At 39.8% G+C, this 24,546-nt stretch overlaps 1 protein-coding gene across 1 annotated transcript in view; it reads left to right on the top strand.

Annotated features, from left to right (window-relative positions):
- Positions 1 to 24,546, top strand: part of TRMT6 (tRNA methyltransferase 6 non-catalytic subunit) — a 742,618-nt gene that overhangs the window by 522,505 nt on the left and 195,567 nt on the right. The window contains exon 9 of the mRNA XM_044056438.1: positions 12,789 to 13,171. Coding sequence (XP_043912373.1) covers positions 12,789 to 13,171 — 383 coding nt within the window. The remainder of the gene's footprint in view (positions 1 to 12,788; positions 13,172 to 24,546) is intronic.

The following is a 24,546-nucleotide window of genomic DNA, read 5'->3' as shown; positions in this document are numbered from 1 at the left end:
CAGAAAGAAAATCGAACATAAAAAGTGAGGGGAAAAAAACACTGACTGGGAAGAATTCTGCAGCTGTTCAGCAAAACGCAATGCAAACTCCAGCTTTGGTGCAGGACATGACTTCCAGTAATCAAATGTACTGGGAGCTGATTAAAATAAATGAAGTACTGATGGAGTATATCAACTCAAGTAACAAAAGGCTTGAAACTAATGGAAGAAGCTTTAAGCAGATATACAAATGAGGTGATAAAACTGCAAAAATCAGAGGTCAAAATGGGGAAAAGGCTGGCTGAGTGAGACTGCTCAAGAAGAGATGTTTCAAAAAGTAATATAATTACAGGACAAAGCACAGAGGGAAAACCTAAGATTTTCTGCTTTCCCAGTGAAGCTGGAAGGAACAGACTGTATTCATTTTATGAAAGTAAAAATAAGCAACTAGACTGGTATTTCACGGCGGGAGTTGTTAATTGAAAGGGGACGCTAGGTGTATGCTCCAAACCTGGCCATGAGAAAGCAACCTAGACCTTTAATAGTAAGGATGCAATCTTACCAGCAGAAGGAGTTTAGTCTGACAAAACTATGGCAGAAAGACAAGTGGGAGACAATGGACTGTTTGTGGAAAATGACTACTCATTGTACACAAGGCAGAAGAGGAGTAAATTTATTCCACTAATCAAGGAATGTCGAGAAGCAGGTGTGAGATTCAAACTGATGTACCCAGCTATCTTCAGAATATTCTTTCCTGGAGGGAGAATATCATGTTATGATAGCAGAACCTGTTAAGAAGGAAATACAAAAGCTTGTTTCACAGCTCACTATTTTGTTGGACAGAAGGAAATTCTGCTGCTTTTAGGTTCATAGGTAGTCACTAGGCTATCGGCCCTAGGGCCTATACAAGCCCAGCCAAAAAAGGTACCCTGGCTTTTGTCACCCAAGAAAATTGTTTTCCTGTGCCACTGTCGAGCAGAGCCACAGAAGTGATCCCCAGGGTGAATTTCCTATTTCCCATCCAATCATCAAGATTTTTCTTGAAGCGTGCTAATGAGGAGGATTGTTTGATATAGATAGGTAGTTTTTTCCAGAGTATGGGGAGTCTCTGGGACAGGAATCTATCCCTCCTGCATGTTCTGTTTATTGTGGTGACAAGGTTTAGGTCCCTAGAAGCGTATAGCTCGGAGGGACAGGGATTTTTTAAGTGGAGCATGTCCAACAGCTCTGGGTTTGACATAGCTTTGTATGTTGTGCAGAGATCACTTCTGAGTAGGCGATATGTGACGGAGTAAAGATGGAGTTTTTTGAGACATTCTGCGTAGGGCATCTATTTGAGGCCAGTAATCCTCTTTGTGAGGCATTTGTGCGGTCTTTCCAGTTGTAGATGTCTTGTGAGGTACATACCAAAAGGGGCGTTGCACTCTATAATGGGTCGAATGAGTGATGAGTAGAGGGGAACAATGACCTCTTTTTTTTCTAGATGAGAAAACTTTTGTGATGAGGTGTGCCACGTAGAAGGATTTCCTGACTACTGTGGTCATGTGATTATCAAAGGAGAGACTACTGTCCACCTGTGTCCCAAGGTCTCTTATCACACTTTCGGTGTTAAGTATACTACTGCCTGTGTTGTAGTTCATGGGTACAGAGTTTTTACCAAAGGGGATGACAGTGCACTTTTTGGCATTGAGCTTCAGGCCATGGCTTTGACACCAGGCATCTGTCTCAGTGAGGCCCTTTTGTGGGATGTCCACATCATGAGTTTCGATTATGGCTCCTAGTTTGCAGTCATCTGCTAACTTCATTAGCCAAAGACCTTCTGTGTTCGCCTGTACTTCAGAGAAGTAGATACCAAATAGGAGAGGACCCAGGACTGAACCCTGTGGTACTCCACTTGTCACTGGTCTGAAGTCGGATTTGGAGTCTGCTACTTTCACAGTGTGGGTAATGTCAGTGAGCCAGTTGGCAACCCATCTCGTGACATAGGGATTTATACCTAGTTTAGTGAGTTTATCTATAATTCCAGAGTGGGGGATGGTGTCGAAAGCCTTGGCAAGATCTAGATAGGCTGTGTGAACCGCCTTACCCTCGTCTACGGCTTTGGTGACTGCTTCAAAGAAGTCTATCAGGTTTAGGAGACATGATCTGCCTTTTACAAACCCGAACTGGGTGGGGTCCAGAGTTTGGAGATTACCAATGTCTTTGTTCATAAGTTCCATGATTATACATTCCATGGCCTTGCAGACCAGGCTCATCAGGCTAATGGGGATTTAGTTCCTGGGTTTCGTGGTGGCTCCCTTCTTGTGGAGTGGGATAACCATCGCTGTGTACCATTCAGTGGGCATAAAGCCTGAGGTGAGGCTATGACTGAACATGGTACTTAAGTGGGGTGCCAGTTCGTTCTGTAGTTCATGTAGAATGCAGCCTGGGATGATGTCTGGTCCCATGAATACTGTGTTCTTGGCTTTGGAGAGTGTGGTTTTTACCTATGCAGCCGTGATTACAGGAACTTTGCATTCTTCCGGTATAGAGATGGGCCCTTTAGGGGGTGAGAGGGGGGTAAAGTTAGCGCTGAACCCATCTGCCAGGATGTTGGCAGTATCAGTTGGTCTGTATATTTAGTGCCATTGTGCTGTTACTCAGAGCAGATCTTAGTGTTGACATTGAGATTCTTGACATAGCTATAGAATGCTTTGTGGTTGTCTTTAGAATCAGTGGCAATTTTGTTTTCGTAACTAGCTTTGGAGGATTTTATCAGGGATCACAGCTTCTTACTGAGGCTGACCAGGGAGCTCCTCCACTCATGGGATTTTACTCTCTTGCAACAGTTTCTTCCTTCTGTGGTACAGTTTGTTTATGGCAGGGGACCACCAGATTGGCTTCCGTTTTTTTGGAGGATAGCGTCTTGGTTCTGTTTGGGATAGCACGATCCATGCACTCGTGTAAGTGCTTATAAAGTGCAATTGTGTAGAATTCGGTAGTCGTAACTGTATTGTCCATCTGCATGGGTGTCATGAAATTCACCACTTCTGTCTTAAGCATGAAGTTGGCCTTGGAGAAATTTTTTACCATGGTTTCCTTAATGGGGAGTGGGGGCAGGATGTGGATGTCTGGGGTGATTAGCTTATGGTTGGATCGGACCAGTGAAGCGTTGACTTCAGGTGTGGAACACCTGTCGCTCATGTTGGTAATGACTAGATCTAGGATATTGTTGCCCCTGTTGGGTGTGTGGATAAGTTGATCCAGGACATTGGAGATTATGAATTCCAGAAAGCGCTGAGGGAAGGAGTTGGTACATGAGTAGTTTTCCCAGTTAATGGAGGGGTAGTTGAAATTGCCCGTTATTAGGGTGTTTGTTTGAACCCTAATATTTTTCAGTACGTCAAGAAAAGAGGAGTGGGAATCCTGGGGCATGGTGGGGGATCTGTAGGAAGCTGCAATTTGGATTGCAGTTTTGCCCAGAGTTAGTTGCACTTGGATAACCTCGGATGCATTATGCTGAGCAACTAGCCTGGAGGTGTGGATATCCTTAATGAATATGGACACACCTTTGCCTTTGGTGTTCAGTCCAGGTTACATGGCCGAAAAGTGTGGTATGAGTTATAGCCTGGTAGTGCAGGGGTGCTCTGTGAAGCCTTGAACCACGTCTCAGTCCACCACATAGATATCGATGTTCTCCATTTCATGGAGTGCCTCGAGTGAGTACATTTTGAGATTTAGACTTCTAGCATTGAGTAGCATCACTCTCAGTTTTTGCTTGCCTGTTCCTGTTATGGTGGTGAATTTGTCATTTGAACCTTGCCAGAAAAAGGCAGTATGGGGGGGCAAGAACCTTAGTCAGTATCTGGAATCCCAGGGGTGACAGGTGCAGGCCATCTCTGGCAAAGCATCGTGGTCTGTCGACCATGTCATCCCAGGCAGACAGGTACTGGATTCCTTTAGAATGACACCAGAAGCTTAGCCAATTATTGAAGTCAATCATTTTGTCCTTGTACTGCGGTATAATTCTGGGTGATGACAGAATGCTACTCAGGGCTAGGGTCATACCTGCCTGGGCTACAAGGTTGGAGGGCTCTTCCATGTCTATTTTCATGTAGTCCAGGGAGGTACGTCTCAGGTCATTCAAACCAACATGGACAATGACAGAGTCATATTTGTACTTGTGGAGTGACCGGAGTGCGTGGGTTATGTGGTGGATCCTGGCACCCGACAGGCAGCTGACAGTAACCTTCTCCTTGTTTAGCCTGGTGAGTGGGACATCAGTGTGCCTGACTTATAGAGTCACTATGACTAGTGTGTTGGGTACATTGTTTTGCCTTATTGGCTGTGGTTGAGTGGCACACTGAGTCTGCGGGCTGTGTCATTTGGGTTGTGTTGGGGGATGGAGGTTGCTTGCATTTCTGCTTTGGGAGGTCTCTGTTGCTTGAGCAGATTATTATTGAGAGCCTCCGTGAATGTTTTTTTGTTTCTTTTGTGTGGATTTTGGTGGTGTAGATTTAGTGAGACTATGTGATGAGTGTGGTGTGGTGCAAGTGTTTACCTTCTCCTCTTGACCGTCAAGTTCATTCTTGGTTGGAGAGAGCTTTACATCCAGTTTCTTCTGGTAATGAAGACCACAGAGAGACCGTGCCAGTGAAATCTTTTCCAGTGTTTTAATGGAAAATGCTGAGAGAGAGGGGGGAAGAAAAGCACAAGAGTTGATTAGATGAACTGAAAGTATGTTGGGAATGAAGCAGAGACTGGATTTGGGAGATGGAGATAAACAGAAATAAAGCCAGCAGCTCGGAAATTGACAAATTTGGGATTACAACACATTAATTGTATTTGTGAAACATGGCAGAACAAGGAAACATTAACATATTGGATTTTTTTGACTTTGTTAAACTTGTGCCCTATTTCATGTCATTAATGTTTGGAAGAACACTTAGGAGAGGGGAGGAAGAGGGAGAAAGTTAACTTTAAGTAAACCAAAGTTTTGTTCTTAACAGTGCTATTTTTAAAGTGCATGATATAATCTGCATGCTATAAAGTAAAGTTTTCTCAGTTATTTCCAAGTGTAATGGGGCATACTGAAGTAAATGGGTGCCTCTGTTTTTTTTTCCCTTTTTTTTCTTTCTACTTGTTCAGTTTCATGAAATGTAGGCACTGCAACATAAAAAGGAGAAAAGTCTGGTCAAAAGAGCACAATACAAGACAAATTGATGTACTTTTTCTCATTCTTGCATAGGGAATGACTGGATTAAGGCTCTTGGCTTCATCTAGTAATAACTTTTAATACAAAGCAAATAAAAAAGAACTTTGAATATAATAAATCTTTCCTCTAGCGAGTAATTGTGTATAGAAGCAACTCTGCATCTGGTCCTCATGTCTCCATGGAGACAATGTGATAAAGCATTTGAGTGTTTTCCCAGTCTGGGAAAGCAGTAAAGATGAGACAAAACCAATAGCCATCATTTTAGGTTAAGGCAAGTCTGTATGTCTGTCAGTTTTGGATAATTGTTCATATTAAGAGGGTAAAATTTGAATATTTGAAGATGTACATAGTTTTGTGTGTTAGTATTGTTAATAGGTTCTAGGGATGTAGTGGTATATTTTATTTTGAAGGCTTCCAATAAAACAGAAAAAGTTTTATAGGATGTGACATAGACTCAAATGGATATGACAAACAACTGTATAAAAAAACTCAACCTGCCAAACATTATTGTATGCATGTAACACAAAAGCTGGACCAAGATACTTAAAATAAAAAAGCTGTTGCACATAAAAGGTGGGAATAATATTTTTTTTGCTGCACATAAAAGGTGGGAATAATAATTTTTAACATGATTACATTTTCTGTATTATCTTTAAATGTTAATGGTCTCACAGATGCATACAAAAAAGAAAAAGTGAACTGTATTAAAATATAGAGTACAAATAACTATGTTACAGGAGACATTTGGAAAGAACTGAACAATGTAATCTGATAGAGGTTTCCAGGATGGTTATCCAGCAGAATATCTGGGAAAAGGAAAAGAGGAGTACTTATACTAATTGCAAGGGGAGCTTGAATAGTGATAGAGGATAACAAATGTAATAATGGTAGATTGTAGTACTGAGAGGCTACTGGCAAGAGAGGAGGATTACACTGGCATATATGTATATTCCACTTAAAACTGCTATGATGGAGTGTAAGAAAATTCTGGGAGAAATAATCAAGCTTTCAGCAGGGAATATTACTTATAGGTGGGGACTAGAATTTAATTTGCACAAGTAAAGATGTAGCAGTGGAACTCTGATGGGAAAATTAATGAAAGAGGGTAGATTTTTTGAAGACATTTATGAAAATGTTTGGCATGGAAGATGTTGAATTCAGTAGTAGGAGTTCAGAGTGAATTTACATATTCTCAGGATACAAAAACTGTGGTAGGCTGGGCAAAACTTTTATATTTCACAGGAACATGTGCATTTCATTGAAAGTTTTGATATGCATCCAATAATTGTTTTCATATCACGAGCCAGTAACTAAAGTAAAAATAAGACACTGGCTTTTCCCACCTGTTACATGTTGAAAAGAGAGGAATTTAAGAAATGGGTAGTGGAAATTATTCAGGAGTTATTAGAGAAGATAGAAATTTCTTCTGAAAATATAGCTAGGAAGTGGGATAAAATAAAAGTGGAGTTTAAAAATAGGGTGGAAATAAGAGAGAGAGATGGTTAAGAAGTAACGAGAATTATTTAGAGGTACTAACAAATGTTAAAGTATTGCAAAATAGGGGGAATCTCACAAAACAAGTAGAGCAGTGGTGCACAACATCCTGCCCGCGGGCCAAATCCAGCTTACCACGCAATGCCATCCGGCCCCCAGAGAGTAACCAAAAAATTTTAAAAAAGTGAAAAAATTATATGCCTTACTCCAGTCATGCAAACCTTCCAGCATGTGCTTACTTACCTAATTGACTGTAGTTGCGCACACCTCTAATTTTAGCAGCAGAAGTCACTGTTCTTTCTTGTTTATAATTTGTAGTCTGTAAACAGAAGTAACTTTCTGCAAGAGTTTGTAATAAGTCATGGCTGCAAGCCAGAATAAAGTTAAATGCAAAGTTGATGTAGAAAAAAGGCAATTCCATGACTGCTGTCTTAAGTAAAAATGCCAATCAATTGTACCTATTGTTAACTCGTAACAACTTACTATGGTTTGAGGTGGCCCCTAGATGCATTAAGAATTCATGTAGTTGCCATCCCCACAAAAAGGTTGTGCACCACTGACTTAGAGGAACAACTGCAGAATGCTAAACAGAAAATAAGGGATTATCTCGATTAAAATGCATGAGTTTAGAAAGGCTGCTGTTGAGTAACTGCTTTTTGATAATTCCAGAGCACAAAAATGTAGTACAGGGAATCGGGCAACAGAAAGTAGAAAGGGTTGCTGCCAAGTTTAGGGAGCCTATTTCAAGGAAGATAACAAGAGATCTTGTAGAGGTACTAGAAGTATGTTTTGGAAATTTTATGAAGGTCTGTATAAAGCAGAGAAATATGGAAATAAAGAAAAGGTACAAATGGAAATGTTTATGGAAGAGTTAATTATGTCAAGGTTAGAAGTAGATGAGGCTCGCTTACTAACAGTTGGATAGGAGTAGATGAGGTTACCAATCCACAGGAAAGTCCTGTGGAAGTTTGGAAGTCAGGAGGGAAACTTACTGCTAAAGATCTGAAAGGTTTAACAGTATTTTAAGAGGAGGATAAGCACCAACACCCTGGAAGAAAGTGGTGGTGGCTGTAAGTGGGTAAAGACCCAGGATACAGCTTCATACAAGCCCATTTTAATCCTAAACCATGATTATAAGTGTATGTCTGTAATGGCTAAAAGACTGGCAAAGGTGATGCCAGAATTGATCAATATGGATCAGTGTGTGTTTTGGAGGGGAGGCAAACCTTTGACAACATTAACAGAACACTGATGATCCAGAGGGAAGCAGAATGCAGAAAATACCATTTTGGGAGTTTGAGCAGGGCATGGAAGCATTTGCATTCCCTGATGATACCATCTGAAATCAATCTTTTAATTTTATTTTATACCTGATAAAACCAGAAAAGGACATTTCAGTGTTGTGTAACATTTTGAGATGGCTTCATATCTTTTCAGGATATAAAATCAAATGAAGTTAAAACAAAAGAAATAGCTGTAAATTATATACCCACACACAAATTGATTCAGCAATATCCATATTTATGGGGACCTGATAAAAATTAAGTACTTGGGAGTCTGATTTAGATGGGATTCTGATGTGGCAGCTAAGGGTATGTGGGAAGAGACTAACAAAAGATAATACAAAAACTGAGGAACTGAAAGTTCTGTTACATGGGTATGAATAGCAATATACAAGCAGTTAAAATGTTTAGTCCCTTTAGTCTTGTACATAGGCCAGACATATTTTTATCAACCAGATGAGAAGTCGTGGATAGCATTAATAAAGAGATGAATGATTTTATCTGGGAGGAGAACACAGCAGGAGTCAAGTGGGATAAGCTTGATTCTTCCAGTAGAACAAGCCAGTTTGGGATTACCCGATTTGAAGGGGTATTTCAGAGCTACACAGTTAAGGCTGTTGTATACATAGCACAAGCAGAAACCTATAATTCAAAGTGGAAATGGATGATGATGAAATGGGTGTGGGGTGGAGCTCAAGAAATGAGAGACTGGGCTTTTAGATGCAGATCCTTAAGGAGAACAACAATAACTCTGCAGAATATTACATTCATAAAGCAGCAAAAAGTATTCCAATAACTAAGCCAACACGGGAATGGAGAAAGGGGATTCTGTCAATAGGGATGACTACAATAAGGGATACAAAGAACGGGCAAGAGGAAGCTGGAATTTATTGGAGAAAACTGGCAAAAGAACTAGGGTATTAGGAGCAAGTAATTAGAGGGAAATGTAATAGAATGGGCAAAGGAAGAATTTATTTGGCTGCAGGCTAGAGATATACTGGATTGGTAAGAGTATAGGCACAGAGAAAGAAACGGGGATCCTAAGCAGAATTACTAGCACTGGTAGAGCATTTAGTACTAGAACAGAAGCTGCTGTTAAAAGAAATAGAGAGCATACAAAACACTGCATGATGACTATAAGAATCAATCAGAGGTTAGCAAGGATTGGAAAGAGATTGTTTAAGCAATTCACAAAGAAACAAGGGGGAAATATGTATATATTCCAAATATGCAACAAAGTCTAGGTTTAGGATCTTTGCTTGGAATTGTTTAAATAGGTATTTTTATACCCCGAGTGGACTGCAAAGAATTTTTCCTTTAGTAGACAGTGAATGTTGGAGGTATGATGGGGAAGAAAGAAGTAACTGGGAACATATTTTCTGGGAGTGTAATGGGTTGTCAGACTTTAAAGGTTCCCTGCAGACTACTCTGAGAGAGATCCTGAGTGAGGAAATTGGTGTAACTAAGGAAATTTAAGTTTTTGAGCTGTGATACAGAATTGGCATTGTCTGGACATGAAGGCCTTGCTGAGTCTAATTATGGTGGCTGCCAAAAAAGCAATTACTAGAAAATGGAAATCAAAGTCTAAGCTAACTGTACTAGAAGTAGTGTTTATAGTAAGGGATAAAACAATTGGAATTGGGATCTTTAGAAAAGGGTAAAAGCAAATTACATAGACTAAAAGGGACTTTTGGGGAATAATACATGCAGAGGGGGAACGAGGTGTAAAAGAAGACAGAATTTGAATGAGCTATGTAATGTTTGACTGACAACTGGATAGATTGCAAGTCCTATATAATGTTTTAAACTGCAATTATGTCAATATAGTTTGCTTTTGTTTATATAAATGTATGCCTATGTCATATGTGATAATTTAATAAAAGATGTTTCGTGTTTAAAAAAGAAATCAGGAAGTGTTTTTCTTTGCATGAGTTGCAGAATCTGAATGACCGGAGCAGAAGGTTGGTTACGGTTAATGAAAACTGGGGTGTCTTATGCACAGTTTGGTTATTAATATATGCGGCAGAAAGGAGCAAAAAGAGAATTCTGCTTAGAGAAAATGTAACAGAAAACAGGCATTTATTTCTGATAAGGTTACTTTTGTGGACACACAGTCAATATAACACATTCTTATATTTAGATTACATTTCACTGTGATCTGCACTGTAGTCTGTTGATGCCATTTTCCATGACTTTGCTTTACCCAGGATTTGGCATTCATTCTTGTGTGACTTTCCAAAGGAATTCCATAAAACATATTGAGCACTTGTATAAGACTCAGTGTAGATCTGAGATCTGTAGTCCCTTTTGTCCTTAATTACTAGGAGTTCACCTTTTCTGCCAGCTTATTATATTCATAGGTTGGTACTAGGCTGTCGGCCCTAGGCCTTTACAAGCCTAGCCATAACAAGCTATTTCTTCCCACACTATTCACTTCCCTGGACCTCTATCTATCCATTGTCGTCCTTGTACCTTCCCTCATCAGATCTTCTCCTGCAGGAACATTTTATGTAGATGCAGCTTTATTGGGGAAAAAAACAAGAGACATAAGGCCATATCTTTTTTATTTTTTTTGCATAACCCATAGCACTGGATTGAACACTACTGAAGTAGTATCTGAAGATGTCTGAATCTCATTAGTTAGGAATTCTGTGAGTTGCCTCTGCCTGACTGTTTACCTTGTTTCTTATGGTGTCCTGAAACTGTTTCCTTGAAAATGTGGTTAGTAATTCTGACAACTTGATTTAAGCTGCACATACAGAAAACTGCATAAAGTAAAATGCATTGAAATTTGGTACTCATTAATTTTTTACCAATTTGAAGTATGAACAGGTTTGAATAAAATACATATAAATTCTTATTTACACAGTTGTTTAACTCTTGTTAAGAAGTGGAAGGAGCAATGACTCCAGTAAGAAGCCAATGTAAGGATCCCCTAGGATCACATGTCTTATTTTTAAACTGAATATAAAGCACAAGGGTTCCAGCCATCATAAGATCTGGATTTGACAGTAACATTTGCTACGGAATCAAATCTTGCAGGTAATGAGCCTAAGTAATAACAAAGCAGTATTGTAGTTGACCAAATCATCAGTAGACTTATGACTGTATACTTGTAATAGAATGTCATTAAACTTACTGAAATTTACATTTGTCTTGTGGATGCCACCTTAATGAGATCTTGAATGATCTTGAGTAACTATGTAAGGAGAGTGAAGAGAAATTTGAGGGCATAGCTTCAATATTTAGGCAAACTACTTTGTGACATCTTTTGTCAAATCAATCAGTATAGTTTGTTTCATGAAACCAGACCAGGTCTTGCCACATCCAATACAAACAGTAGAAATGGTGCAGCACGTTTTGTTTCATTTTTCCACTTAAAGTGCAACGAGGTATTTCTTGTTATTGCATTTATTCAAGTAATTGAATGTATAACTCAAAACCAGTGGAAACCACACACTTTTCATCCAATATTCACCAAATATGAATAATTTTTACTCTTACTTAATCATGGATAAAATGTGGTCATGTGATTATCTTCTTCCGGCTTTTCCCAGTTAGGGGTCGCCACAGTGGATCACCTGTCCCCTCATGATTGGCAGTGGAGTTTTTATGGTGTTGAATTGCCAGCCTGGCGCCCAACCTTCCACAGAAGGCACACACACACATGCACTCACGCTTAGGACCAATTTAGACTGTCCAATCCTTTGGGATGTGGGAGAAAACCGGAGCACCCGGAGGAAACCCATGCGACCACGGGGAGGACATGCAGACTCCACACACAAGTCACCCCAGCCGCGGATCGAACTGGAAAACCTCTTGCTGTGAGGCGGCAATGCTAACCACTGCGTCCGCCCTGTGATTATAATTATATAAAAATGATTGTAGTACTATTTAAAAACTTAACCACTCATTATTTCTCCTTTCCCCCAATCTAGGCTTCACCGCACAGACCATGCCTTCAAACTCCATGTTTCCAAACTATGGGAATCTCTCCCTTTTCTTAAAGATCATTCCTTCGATCAAAAATAAAAGCATATTTTAAGACTCTAGGAAAATGCAACTGCTCTCTCCCTCTGTCCCTGTACATACTTTACTCTCTATTTTTTACTGTGATTCTTTCAGAAATCTACCTCTGATTTCTACTCTGTATATAATGTGTCTTGTCATTCACTCTGGGTGTAATATAATTTATCTGTTGCCTTTATCCCCTAATGCCAACTCTGATATTCGCTTTGCACATGTGTGTGTATATTGCATTTTATCATTCATTCCATATGTATTATAGTGTATGTATGTATTGTGTTTACCTGGGCTGAGGCTGAAATAGGTCCAGTGGAATTAGTGCAAATTCAAATAAGTAAATACGTTTTTGATCTGAAGAGAAGTCTGTATGATATTAGATGAAACCACTAATTTATTAAATGTTTTTAACTGTCTTCAACATTTTTTAGTTTTTCATATTACTGTTTTAAGTGAATTGTTGAATCTGAAATGTATTGACATTTTACTGTAATTTTATTAGTGTTATACTTATATTTTTTTAACTTCCGGAGAGGAAAATAGCAGATACTTTATTAAATGTTTTTAACTGTCTTCAACGTTTTTTTAGTTTCTTTTCATATTACTGTTTTAAGTGAACTGTTGAATCTGAAATGTATTTACTTGTTACTGTCCTTTATTAGTGTTATACTTTTACATTTTTTAACTTCAAGAGAGGAAAATAGCAGATACTTTATTAGTCAATCATACTCTTTTCATAATGCTGTTTTACAATTAATTGTTGCGGTTGTTTAGACTAGGGTACAACTCGATTATTTATTTGTGTTTTTCTGTAGGATTTGGATCTGTTATTCATGTATACCCCAGTGGAGGACCAGTTAGAGCTGCAACAGATAGTTTTGGCTTCCCTAGCTCATTTTATAACGGTCTGTATGGGTTACCAGTCTGCAAAATAAAACCTCTCCTTTCTGGAACATTCTTTGCAAAGTCCTCCATAAACTCAGAACCTGAAGCAGTTGCTTTAGTAGCAGAAGAAAATGATAATGCAGTTGATAAAAAAAATCATTGTGAACAGGAGGAAGAGGGACAGTTAAACACTGCATCCACTACTGATGATAGTCGTACTGCAGGAGAGGAAGAAGAGAGAATGGAAGTTGTTTCAGAAGATCCAGAAAAGCAGGAGTCCAAGGAGAAAAGCAGAAAGAAATGTGACGATAATGTGAGTTATTTTATCCTATTCATTGAGACTTTGAAGATGTTCAGCTGCATCTTTCAGGTTTGTTTATAATCTTACAGAAATCTCCGTCGCCAGAGTTAAAAAAGCGTCATAAACACTCCCTAATATTTAGGGCTTCTGTTGCCAAAGTGCACATTTTCTAAGTGAAGTATGTGAATGATAAATGATGATCCAGCTCTCTAGTTTTGAATATTAGTCATGTCCAACTTCTGAAGCCAGATCTGAGGTCTTTTCCAGCATTCTCAGGTATGGGTTTTATACCACTACTATGCAGGAAATCTGTCTGTGTGTGTGTGTGTTTGCGTATGAATATGGTTATTACTTGCAAAGCACAACTTAGTCAGACATAGTCTACCTCTTACTTCCCCCTTTAACCAACTTTAAAATTTGAACTTTGTTCTGTGTTGCACAGGTTATTAGACTGCCGCACTTTGCATTCCTCAGAATACGTAGAAGTCCTTGAGTCTTCCCTAAATGTCAAAGTGCTGTGTGGCCTCCCTAAACAAACAAAGGTATATGTTATTGTGTGTGGAACCAGTCTAACTCCACCCCACAACATACACACACACTTGAAATGACCAATATTTGGCATGGTACTTCACTGTTTACAGGAGAGCACCAATGTTCATTAGTTTTTTCAAACCTTTAGCATCATTCCCACATAATATGAAATTGAATTGATGGCATTTTCACTACGCCACATTTTTAGACTTCTCTGAGTCATCCTTGAAATGGACCTGGGCTGGCTCAGGGAGTCTTAGGTTCATAGGTAGGTACTAGGCTATTGGCCCTAGGGGACTATATAAGCCTAGCCAAAAGGTACCATGGCTTTTGCCACCCAAGAAAATTATTTTCCTGTGCCTCTGTCAAGCAGAGCAACAGAAGTGATCCCATGGGTGAATTTCCTATCTCCCATCCAATCATCAAGATTTTTCTTGAGTGCTAATGAGGGGCTTTGTTTGATATAGATAGGTAGTTTGTTCCAGAATATGGGAAGTCTCTGGGACAGGAATCTATCCCTCCAGCATGTTCTGTTTATTGTGGTGAAAGGTTTAGGTCCCTAAAGTGTGTATTTCGGAGGGATTGGGATTTCTTTAAGTGGACCATGTCCAACAGCTCTGGGTTTGACATAGCTTTGTATGTTAGGCAGAGATCACCTCTGAGTGAGTAGGTGATATGCGATGGAGTAAAGCTGGAGTTTTTTGAGACGGTCTGCGTAGGGCATCTGTTTGAGCAGGTAATCCTCTTTGTGAGGTGTTTCTGCAGCCTTTCCAGTTGTTGTAGATGTCTTGTGAGGTACATACCAAAAGGGACGTTGTACTCTATAATGGTTCTAATGAGTGATGAGTAGAGGGAAACAATTACCTCTTTTTTCCTGGATGGGAAACCTTTTGTGATGAGGTGTGCCACGTAGAAGGATTTCCTGAGTTCTGTGGCGATGTGATTATCAAAGGAGAGACTACTCTCCACCTGTGTCCCAAGGTCTCTTATCACACTTTCGGTGTTAGACTACCGCCTATGTGGTAGTTCATGGGAACAGAGTTTTTACCAAAAGGGATGACATTGCACTTTTTGGCATTGAGCTTGAGGCCATGGCTTTGACACCAGGCATCTGTCTCAGTGAGGCCCTTTTGTAGGATGTCCACATCGTTAGGAGTTTTGATTATGGCTCCTAGTTTGCAGTCGTCTGCAAACTTTTGTTAGCCAAAGACCTTCTGTGTTGGCCTGTACTTCAGAGAAGTAGATACCAAACAGGAGAGGACCTAGGACTGAACCCTGTGGTACTCCACTTGTCACTGGTCTGAAGTTGGATTTAGTCTGCTACTTTCACAGTGTGGGTTCTGTCAGTGAGCCAGTTGGCAAACCATCTTGTGACATAGGGATTTATACCTAGTTTAGTGAGTTTATCTATAATTCCAGAGTGGGGGATGGTGTCGAAAGCCTTGGCGCAATCTAGATAGGCTGTGTGAACCACCTTACCCTCATCTATGGCTTTGGTGACCGCTTCAAAGAAGTCTGTCAGGTTTAGGAGACATGATCTACCTTTTACAAACCCAAACTGGGTAGGGTCCAGAGTTTGGAGATTACCAATGTCATTCTTTATAAGTTCAGTGGTGATACGTTCCATAGCCTTGCAGACCAGGCTCGTCAGGCTAATGGGGCGATAGTTCCCTAGGTCCGTGGTGGCTTCCCCTTTGTGGAGTGGGATAACCGTTGCTGTCCGGCATTCAGTGGGCACAAAGCCTGAGGTGAGGCTATGATTGAACATGGTACTTAGGTGGGGTGCCAGTACGTTCTGTAGTTCATGTAGAACGTAGCCTGGGATGGGTTGTCAGGTCCCATGGATGCTGTGTTCTTGGCTTTGGAGAGTGTGGTTTTTTACTGTGCAGCCGTGATTACAGGAACTTTGCATTCTTCCAGTATAGAGATGGGCCCTTTAGGGGATGAGAGAGGGGTAAAGTTAGAACTGAACCTATCTGCCAGGATGTTGGCAATATCAGTTTGTTCTGTATATTTAGTGCCATTGTGCTGCAACTCAGAGCAGATCTTAGTGTTGCCATTGAGATTCTTGACATAGCTGTAGAATGCTTTGTGGTTGTCTTTAGAATCAGTGGAGATTTTGTTTTCATAACTAGCTTTGGAGGATTTTATGGGGGATCTCAGCTTCTTACTGAGGCTGACCACGGAGTTCCTCCAATCATGGATTTTACTCCTTTTTTGCAACAGTTTCTTTCTTCTGTTTTAGAGTTTGTTTATAGCAGGGGACCACCAGATTGGCTTCCTTTTTTTGGAGGATAGCATCTTGGTTCTGTTGGGGATTGCATGATCCATGCACTTGTGTAAGTGCTTATAAAGTGCAATTGTATAGGATTCAGCAGTCGTACCTCTGTTGTCCGTCAGCATGGTGTCGTGAAGTTTGCCACTTCTGTCTTAAGTGTGAAGTTGGCTTTGGAGAAATTTTTTACGGTGGTTTTCCTAATGGGGGTGGGGGTGGGATGTGAATGTCTAGGGTGATTTGCTTGTGGTCGGAACTGACCAACAAGGAATTGACCTCTGGTGTGGAACACCGGTTGTCCATGTTGGTAATGACCATGTCTAGGATATTGCTGCCCTTGGTGGGGGTGTGGATAAGTTGATCCAAGGCATTGGAATTTATGAATTCCAGAAACCGTTGAGTACAAGAGTTGGTACATGAGTAGTTTTCCCAGTTAATGGTGGGGTAGTTGAAATTGCCCATTATTAGGGTGTTAGGTTGTATCAAGAAATGAGGAGTGGGAATCCTGGGGCATGCTGGGGGATCTGTAGGAAGCTACAGTGTGGATTGCGGTCTTGCCCAGAGTCAGTTGCACTTGGATAATCTCGGATGCATTATGCTGAGCAACTAGCCTGGAGGTGTGGATATCCTTAATGAATATGGACACGCCTCCACCTTTAGTGCTTCGGTCCAGGTTAGGTGGCCGAAAGGTGTGGTATGAATTATAACCTGGTAATGCAAGGGTGCTCTCTGGAGCCTTGAACCAGGTCTCTGTCACTGCACAGATGTCTGTGTTCTCCATTTTAAGGAGTGCCTCAAGTGAGTGCATTTTGAGCTTTAGACTTCTAGCATTAAGTAGCATTACCCTCATATTTTGCTTGCTTGTACCTGTTATGGTGGTGTCCGTGTTCGTATTATGTGGATTAATGAAAACTATTATATTCTTTGTTTGAGTCTCCGCTCCGTGTTTCAGCACTTTTTCTTTTTTAGATTTACGGTGGTGAATTTGTCATTTAATCTTGCCTAAAAAAGGCACTATAGGGGTGGCAAGAGCCTTAGCCAGTATCCGGAATCCCAAGGGCGACAGGTGCAGGCCATCTCTGCAAAGCATCGTGGTTTGTCAATCATGTCATCCCAGGCAGACAGATACTGGATCTCCTTAGAATGACACCAAAAGCTTAGCCAATTGTTGAAGTCAGTCATTTTGCCCTTGTACTGTGGTATCATTCTGGGTGATGGCAGGATGCTACTCAGGGCTAGGTTCATACCTGCCTGGGCTATAAGATCGGATAGCTCCTCCATGTCTCTTTTCATGTAGTCCAGGGAGGTACGTCTCAGGTCATTCACACCAACATGGACAATGACAGAGTCATATTTGTACTTGTTGTGGAGTGACCTGAGTGCATGCATTATGTGGCAGATCCTGGCACCTGACAGGCAGCTGACAGCAACTTTCTCCTTGTTTAGCCTGGTGAGTGGAACATCAGTGTGCTTGACTATAGAGTCACCTATAACTAGAGTGTTGGGTACATTGTTATGCCTTATGGGCTGTGGTTGAGTGGCATACTGAGTTTGTGGGCTATGTGTCATTTGGGTTGTGTTGGGGGGGGGCTGCTTGCATTTCTGCTTTGGAGGTCCCTGTTGCTTGGGAAGATTTTTTTTGAAAGCCTCCATGAATGTAGGTGTGTGTGTTGTGTTTCTGTGTGTGTTTTGGTAGTGTAGGTTTTGAGGGACTATGTGATGAGTGTGGTGTGGTGCAAGTGTTTACCTTCTCCTCTTCACCGAGTAATCCAGTCTTACCACTAGTTCAGTCAGCTTACTACTGCATTTGACAAAAACTGAAACCCGGTAAACAGTTAACATAACTTTGTTCAATATTATTCTCCCATTCAGTGTATATTAAAATAATTATAGAAGTATCATGCAAAAATACAGAGCAGACTGCAGTGAGATTATATGTAAATGAAGATAAATGCAAAGTCCAATATGTGTGACAGTGATGAGAGTTATCAAACAGAAATGCCTTCTGCAGAATACAGTTTGTGTGATGTTGCTTTACTGTTTCTGTGTGTACTTTTGTGTTAGTTTTGCATCTGTTGTTTTTTCTGTCTGTTGAAGTCCCCATTAAGGTATTATACTCTCACCCCCCCCTTCTTAACCGTTATGTATAAAGGGTAAAAAGGATCCACCTAGCTGAAGACATAACATTCTTTGGAGCAGCTACTAATGAGACCACTGATAATTATTCATCGTATTCCAGAGCAATTGCATACAGTTAATTTTAGTAGTGAATGTTTTCTTTTGGATATTGTGATCATGTGTAGTTAAGAATCGTAAAACCTTTACTGTCATCATAAATGAATTTCTGTGGTATAGTAGTTTTAATTTGCAATTTAGGTTTACACAGGATTAACTCTCAGTAAGAATAAACATTATTATTCTCACCACTTATCTTTATAGGCTCTTTCACAATGTTATGACGTATGACAATGTGCAGCAAACATACCCATAAGTGCAGAATATACCAATTTGGAGTTGAAAAAATATAATCCTAAGAGGGGTTCCTTTGTAGATTAATTGATGGTTTAAGTACTTACTTGTTCTTTCCATTGGATGAACGTCTCACAGATGGAGCAGATAAAGGGAACAGAACAAACTTCCTTCTGTAAATTGTTTGGCAACATGCTTGTAGGAGAGTCGTGTGGGAAGTGAAAGGGCATAGTGTGCACTCCTAGCAGGTTAGATGGACGGAAAATTGGTTGAGGTGAGTTGTCTTTTCAGAAGTTGCTAGTGAGATATTGCAGTTACTGTATTGGATGAGTTCTGTTCAGCATATACCAGTCAACTTATTCGTATTGACTTAACAGAGAGCAGGGTATAGAATGAGTCTTTTGTTAACTGACATAGCTGGTAAACCAAAGAAAACTGGAGCACTGGAGTACCAGTGCTCAAAGTGACCAATAACCAAAGAAAAAGCACTGATGAAAGGGCCACGACAGATGTTAAAATAACTTTAATCAAGGTCTCAGAACAGTCATAAAACACAATACGTACATCAAACACTTTAACGATTCAACATGTTTTTTGTCCAACTGTAGACTTCTTCAGATGAAAAAAACACATTCCTATCAAAACTATTTAACCATCCCATTAACATAAACCTTCCAATGAATCCCTCCTTCTAGTAAAACAATCAACCATTAAAATTCAAGTGTATTAAACATAGTATCAATGTGAAATATTGTATACCAATATAAAAACATTTTACTATCAGTATAAAACAGCAATTCTAACTTTTTAGTAAATATTAAACTAAATAGTAAAGCTTTTCTAAAGATAGAATATATATTTAAACTTTAAATAAAATACATTATATATAACCAAGGGAATTTTCTACCAGTTCAGGTTTGTAAAAGGGAGATAATGTCTCCTAAACCTGATAGACTTCTTTGAAGCAGCCACCAAAGCCGTAGATGAGGGTAAGGTGGGTCACACAGCCTATCTAGATCTCGCCAAGGCTTTCAGCACCATCCCCCACTCTTTAATTATAGATAAACTCACTCAACTAGGCATAAATCCCTATTTCACAAGATGGGTTGCCTACTGGCTCACTGACAGAACCCACACTGTGAAAGTAAAGACTCCATAGCCGACTTCAGACCAGTGACAAGTGGAGTACCACAGGGTTCAGTCCTAGGTCCTCTCCTGTTTGGCATCTACTTCTCTGAAGTACAGGCCAACACAGAGGGTCTTTGGCTAACGAAGTTCACAGATGACTGCAAACTAGGAGCCATAATTGAAACTCTTAATGTGGACATCCTACAAAAGGGCCTCACTGAGACAGGTGCCTGGTGTCAAAGCCATGGCCTCAAGCTCAATGGCAAAAAGTGCATTGTCATCCCTTTTGGTAAAAACTCTGTACCCATGAACTACCACATAGGCGGTAGTCTACTTAACACCGAAAGTGTGATGAGACCTTGGGACACAGGTGGACAGTAGTCTCTCCTTTGATAATCACATCGTCACAGTAGTTAGGAAATCCTTCTACATGGCACACCATCACAAAAGGTTTCTCATCCAGGAAAAAGGAGGTCACTGTTCCCCTCTACTCGTCACTCATTATACCCATTATAGAGTACAATGCCTCTTTTGGTATGTATCTCACAAGACAACTACAACAACTGGAAAGGCCGCAGAAATACATCACAAAGAGGATTACTGGCCTCAAACAGATGCACTACGCAGACCATCTAAAAAAACTCCAGCTTTACTCCGTCGCATATCGCCTACTCTGAGGCAATCTCTGTCTAACGTACAAAGCTATGTCAAACCCAAAGCTGTTGGACATGCTCCACTTAGAAATCCCAATCCCTCCCAGCTACATGCTCTAGGAACATAAACCTTGTCACTACCATAAACAGAACATGCTGGAGGGATAGATTCCTGTCCCAGAGACTTCCCATACTCTGGAACAAACTACCTATCTATGTCAAACCGAGCTCCTCATTAGCACTCTTCAAGAAAAATCTTGATGATTGGATGGGAAATAGGAAATTCACCCCCGGGATCACTTATGTGGCTCTGGTTGACAGGGGCACAGGTAAATAATTTTCTTGGGTGGCGAAAGCCAGGGTACCTTTTTGGCTACGCTTAGCCTAGTACCTACCTACCTATGGTGCTATCTAGTGGACAAAATGTAAAACTAAAAAATAAACTCAGAAATCATAAGTTCATAGGTGTGTACTAGGCTAATGGTTCTGGCGCCTTTACAGGCCTAGCCCATAGAAGTGCCCTGGCATTGTGCTGCCCAACATTAGTTCCCAGTGCCTCTGTCAAGTAGAGCTACTGGAGTCATCCCTGGGGTGAACTTTCTAATTCCCATCCACTCATCAAAATCTTTCTTGGAGGGCCAGTGAGGTGCTCTACTTGACATCTATGGGAAGCATGTTCCAGAGCATGGGCAGTCTCTGAGTTATGAACCTGTTCCTCCAGCATGTTCTCTTGATTGTGGTAATGAGGTTGAGGTTGAGGTCTCTGGAGCGTTTGGTGCACAGGGATTGGGATTTCGTTAGATGTAGCATTTCTGACAGAGCTGGGTCAGACATGACTTTGTAAGTCAAGCAGAGATCACCTCTTAGTAGACGATATGAGACAGAGAATAGCTGAAGTTTTTTTGAGTCTGTCCATGTAGGACATATGTTTAAGGCCTAGGATCCTCTTCATGAGGGAAATTTGTGGCCTCTCCAGCTGTTGCAGGTGTCTAGTGAGATACATGCCAAATGGGACATTATACTCAATTGGTCTAATGAGGGAAGAGTAGAGAGAGAGATGATGACCTCTTTCTTCCTGGATGCAAAACCCTTGGTAATGAGATGAGCCACATAGAAGGACTTTCTGACCACAGTGACAGTGTGGTGGTCGAAGGAGAGGTTATTGTCAACCTGTCCCCAGATCTCTTATAACTCCTTCAGTGTTCAGTGGGTTCCCATCAATGTGATAATTAGTGGGAACTGAGTTTTTCCTGAAGGGATTTTTCCCAAATTAACTAAAACCCTACTATAATCTAGCTGCTCTAAGCTTCAGTACTGGGGCTAAGGAAACCACATTATTAAGACCAGGGTATTTATTGGCCTCCAAAACTATTTGCCAGTACATTTCCCCTGTATTCAGTTTTTGTTTCCCACATGCTACCCTTTATATCTTTCAATATCTCTTCTAATACAAAAAAAATGAAACTTGGCTAGAATACAGTTCAAACTATGCTTGAAGAAGGCATTATTTTGATTTTTGTTCTGAGTAGTGTTCTTGTGTTAGTAAATCCTTCTCGACTTCCGTTCAGTTTTCCCAGTATAAAATGCAGTACAAGTCACACAAATAGCCATATAAATCACCCCATAACTATCACAAGTATTGTATGTTTTACTTATCACATACCTGTCCCTTGACTATATGTATATTCTTATTGATGTTACTAATATGTGGACACTGGGTGCACATTCCACATTTAAATGTGCCCCTTTTCTTTCCATTGTTCCTGTTATTAATGTGAGATTCCAATAGATATTTGATGTTCCTACCCTTTCTAAAAATACATTTCAAAGGCTTTTTAAAAATCAAACTGAGGTCCGATAAATCAGCAAATTTCGCCCATTCCTTTTCAATAATTGTTTTAAATAATACCAGAGTCAACACTAAAATCAGACACAAAAGCACATTCATAACCAGGAATATGTTCTATTTTATTACCAGGAAGAACATGTCTAGTGTCATCAACACATGGGGGTCACATGGTCTATTCCCAATATTGGTTTAAACTTGTCTTTCCTGTCCTTCACTACCTTTTAGCGAATACCTAAAATCAATTCTTCTGAATTACCCCCTCCAGAAACATTTTCATTAGGTATTCACACTCATTAAAAAACTAATTTTCCTCCGAAATCATCCTGCTAATTCTTACAAATTGTCCTTTTATGATGCTTTTCTTTTGATGAAAGAGGTGGGCACTGGTATAGTAAAGAAATGAATTAGAATATGTATTCTTTCTAAATATTTTAGATCTAAATGTGCCTGAATCCTTGTATATAGTAACATGAAGATAGTTTATCTCAATTTGATCTCATAAGTAAACCACAAAAAGTCAGTGGAATTAACGATGTTTTGGAAAACTTATTTAAATTTCTCTCTTGTATCAGTCCAAAATATACATATATCATCAAGGAAACATTTATGTAGTACCCAACCGTTTCGATATTGACTGGTAACATATTTTTCCTCCCATATTGACAAAACTAGGTTCACATATATTGGGGCACACCTTGCCCCCATAGCTACCCCACTTGTTTGTTGGAAAAATTCACCTTGAAAATAATTATTTTTCAAAACCATTTATATTAATTGTAAAATACATAAAGCTCATTCTGTCAAGAGCTCAGACTACCTTAGAGCTTCCTCAAACCACTCAAGGCATTGTTCATGGTATAGACCCAAATAGGTCCACTATATCTGTCGTAATATTATATTTTCAGTGAATAAATCTTTTCACATTCCTCAAAAAATCCCATGAATCCTTCAAAAAAGTAGTACCTTTCATTACAAAGCTTTTAAGTTTCACATCTAAAAATCTAGCAAGGGGGATATCACTGAACCTTCAGCCACCACTGTGGGATGCAAGGGTGGATCAATTAGATTCTTATGCACCTTGGGAATCCCAAAAATGGAGGGTACCCTGGGTTTACTATTGTCTAAATATTCAAACATATGTTTATCTATTGCCCCTTCCATTAACAAGCCATATTTATTTATTTATTTTTACATTTGTTAACCGGGTTAGTCTGTCCGGGTTCTTAGAAGCCCTTTTTCAGCAGAGACCCGAGGAGAAAAGCTCCCAAAAAAAAAAAAAAAAAAGTAAACAAATAGTAAGAACAAAGATAAACACAGATCGCATTTTAAGTTTACATACTTCTGAAGTAATTACATAACATGCAATAAAGGAATATACAGAATGGATGGAAATACAATACTATACATATATGGAAATGTTCACGTAGTATGACAAGAAACTAAGCAGAAATATGGTAAGACTAAGGTCACTACATTGTTGAACCAAGGTACTAGGCATGAAGTAAGTAAATATACAGATAAAGTTGTGTGAACTTTGGAAGTTAATAAATAAACAGTATTAAGGGTTTATGGGAATTCAGTGTAACATGAGCTAACTAGTATGGAATATGACTGACAAAAATGTATAGGTAGTAGTAAGAGAGAGAGCTAGAAGTGATGCAGTTAAGTTAGGTTATTTTATTTTATTTATTTATTTATTTGAAGTTTGGTTGCCAGGATGGTCCATTGGGCCGAATGAGCCTGTTTTCAATGGAGTCCTGGGGAGAAAAGCTCCATGGATACAATAAAAAACATAGTGAAATACAATATATACAAACATAGTAAAATGCAAGGAGAGTACATTTAAGCCAAAGTAAATCAAAGCAGAAATAGAAGGTAAAGCATAACCAATATGTAACAATTCACATCAGTTTACAAAACAAATTGTTTTTTTTAAGTCACTATAATCACTAAGATAGATATTTAGTTTAAGACAATAGTGTGAAGGTATGTACACATAATTAAATGTAAGTGTTTATTTATGTAAGTTCCTGCAGAGGTGATCTGGTTATTGGCTAAGGGATACGATAGTGGCTGGGAAAGTTCAGCAGGATGGGAACATGAGCATTCCCACAGTGTTTGTAAGTGTGAGTGAAGGAGAGTTTTAAAGGAGGGGAGACTCCAGGTGCTACGAATATGAGGTGGGAGGGAGTTCCAGAGATGGGCTAGGGAAAAAGAGAGTAGGAGTTTGCCTGCTGGACGGGTTGGTTTGTGGAGTTTAATTAAGTTCGGAGTGTTGGTTCTCAGGGGTCGGCTGGGTATGTGAATAGTGAAGGTTGAGGCGAGAGAAGGGCAGAGGGAGGGCTTGAATATGAGCTTGTGGGCATGAGTTAGTTGAGTGTAGATGAGGTAATTGGGAAGTTCTAGCCAATTTAGCTTGTGAAGAGCAGTGCAGTGATGAGAGGAGGATCTGTGGCCAGTGATGAATTTGGCGATTTTATTG

Source organism: Protopterus annectens, chromosome 1.part2 (genome assembly GCF_019279795.1).
Source record: "Protopterus annectens isolate FY-2018-M chromosome 1.part2, PAN1.0, whole genome shotgun sequence".
Lineage (NCBI taxonomy): Eukaryota > Metazoa > Chordata > Ceratodontiformes > Protopteridae > Protopterus > Protopterus annectens.
Note: the sequence above shows the minus strand (reverse complement) of the source record. Positions and strands in the feature narration are given on the sequence as shown.